Raw genomic sequence first — 2,709 nt, forward strand, 5'->3', positions numbered from 1 at the left:
TCCTCGAGAGCCTGACGAAGCTGATCTTCGGTATATTGAGGCATTATATATAGAAGAAGACATGTGCAAAAGATGAGCCCATTTGGACGCGAATTGAAAATGTTGTGATAAAAGGAGGTTGGGGGTGGGCATTGGGTTGTGGTGGATTTTCGCGTTTTTGTGGGTGCCAGAAACAGGGGGGTGCCAGGAAGTGGGTATGTTGACTTAATTCCTCCCGCTTGCCCACAAAACGTTGCTCTCAAGTGTCAGAGCGGTAGGCAGAAAAAAAGGGGGAGCTTTGCCAAAGCCGGGGCACTCAACCAATCAGCTTCACGTAGAGGCGGATTACTGATACTTTGAAACTCTCGGTAAAGTCCTGGCTGTATCAATGACTTCAATTGCAAAAACGAAATTGTAGAAAATGCAAAAAGACGAAGTGTGTTGGAGATGAATAATAATTCAGTAACCATGGTTGTGGCAACTGAATCTCGTCATGTGATATAATTCAGACGTGCGTTTGGTGATTTTCTCTTAGAGCTACCCCTCTCCGTCAATTTCTTGTCTCATTCAAGAAAGACTGAAATAAGCCCACAAAGCTTCGCACACCAGCTCAGCCTCATTAGAAGCGGAAATAGAGAGTACAAAGTGGCGCGTCAAGGATCATGTCCCGTGGCGGAGGCGGTTCAGTAAGGGGCTCCGGGGGGCACCTATGCCATTTTAGCCTACATCACCCCGCCCGGAGCGGAGGAAGCAAGGAAGCTTTTGCCTAGACCATCCCACCGGATTCTGCCGCCGCGTATGCTGTGGTGTACCGTACGCGTGGTTCATTCTTTCAGCCGATCCTGATAATCTGAGCTTTCTATTGTTGAGCACATGGGGGTTCGCGAGACCTCCTATATTGTATAGCGATAGAAGCCTGCATTGAAAAAGTAATTGTGACAGAAAATTTGGGCTTTTCCGACGTCACATCGCTGTTGGTCAAATCTTTTTACGGATCTTGCCTGCCAATGAGACAGGAATCCAGTAGCCAAGTCCACAGAACACTTTAGGAAACTTCCTGAACAATATAAGGCATATTCATTGGAGCAGCTCCGCAATAGCCTTATGAGATTCCAGCCGTGAAGGGTATCATATGAAAATCGGCGTAAGACGTCCGGTATGGCCGAGTGGCCGGAACGGTGGGGGCGCGGCCTCTTCCGAGGCTGGACCCGGTGGACGGGTGAACGTGACGTGACGGGCTGTCCGCAAAAATGTTCGAAGGGGGAAAGAAAGGAAAATCCCGCTCCGCCTTGCCTTACGGATGCCCGATGCCTGTGCGTTTTTTCAGGGTTCGATTCGGCTCGTGCATGTTCATCCCACATTCCGAAACAAATTTTGCTGGTTGACGTAGGTGCCATCTAGGATGGACCTCATTCTAGAACAGACGAAAAAGGCACTGCCGTTGGCGATTACAAGGCCAATGCCTGTTTCTTCTTCCAGACTCCCACCAACCGCGCGGTTGCATAAGGAAGTTGTGATGATAGATGAGCAACTACGTACACAGGTGGAGTCTCAGCCTCAGTGGCCTGAGCCGCGATATGGGATGATGGGGATGGATGTTGGTGGTTTTGTTGGTCAAGAAGCTTTTTTTTACCAGGTTTTCGGGCGGGGAGATCACGTTGTGCCACGGATCTCCCGGACGGAGATTCATCAAAGTTGGCTCACTTTGCTCTAGATAAATAAGGAACTTGAATCCCGCTAGAGAACTTCTGCTCAGACACTCATCACTTCTAACTCAAAGTAAAAGTAATCACTCTTACCTCAGTCCGTCACTACTACAAGCTATTTACAGCTTCAAAAAATCGTTCAGCAACTACTCCCAAAAATACCACGAGAATGCAGCACATCGGAAGCCTTCTTTTGGCCTTTGCCACCCTCACTGCGGCAGTTCCAGGACTTGCTCCGGCTAGCGTGAGGTCTGCTAAATCTTCTCACGTTCGCCGCGCCGACACCAGCTCTTTCCAGATCTACGCTTATGGCACTGGAATTGGTGGCCTGGCATTGTTCACTGCTGGAGGTAAGCTATTTCCCCGACTACCAGTTCGACTTAAGCTTTGTCTACAAAACTGTAAACTGGCGGTCGATACCACCTCAAGATGATCCCGAGTCTTCACCTAGTGTCTCTTCGGATGCAGGAACTTTACCGCCAGTTCGGCTCGGCCTAGGCCCCAACTGCCGAGACATACTCTTAGACTAACACTCATTTTCACAGGCGATGCCTACTTTGGAGACTACACTCAGTTCAACGACTCCAATGCCGCCCCAGTAATCTGTAAGTACCAGCTACCCCACTTTCCTTTCTCGGTGAATGCGGGACTGACCGGACGATCGATGACAGTCACCCCTGAAGAAGATGATACCGAGACATGGCTTGGAGCCCCTAACACCACCGCTGTGACTACCGCTCCTACCTGGTCCAACCTGACCTTCACCATCCCGACCGCCGACTCCGGCGTGCACAATGTTGCTTTCCTCAATAGCAGCGCGTCCACAACTGGCCGCAAGACCAGCGGCTTCAGCTTTTACGGCAACTTTGTGCTGGTCGAGGCCGAGGATGGTAGCTTTGAGTCCTGGTGGTATGCTACTGCCACCGACATCGATGGCATCTACAACCTGAGGTGGAATGAGACCGGCGATGACACCGATGACAAGATCATCTTGAACCTGAGAAGGACTGCCCCTTCCAACTAA

At 50.3% G+C, this 2,709-nt stretch overlaps 1 protein-coding gene across 1 annotated transcript; it reads left to right on the top strand.

Moving 5' to 3' along the window:
* Positions 1-1,854: 1,854 nt before the first annotated feature.
* On the top strand, positions 1,855-2,709 carry CTAM01_14960 (uncharacterized protein; the record flags this gene model as incomplete). Its single annotated transcript, XM_060530959.1, has 3 exons — positions 1,855-2,035; positions 2,231-2,290; positions 2,357-2,709. The coding sequence occupies 3 exons, from the start codon at positions 1,855-1,857 to the stop codon at positions 2,707-2,709; spliced, it is 594 nt and encodes a 197-aa protein (XP_060374433.1).

Source organism: Colletotrichum tamarilloi, assembly GCF_030869305.1.
Source record: "Colletotrichum tamarilloi strain Tom-12 chromosome Unknown Scaffold_142.1, whole genome shotgun sequence".
NCBI lineage: Eukaryota > Fungi > Ascomycota > Sordariomycetes > Glomerellales > Glomerellaceae > Colletotrichum > Colletotrichum tamarilloi.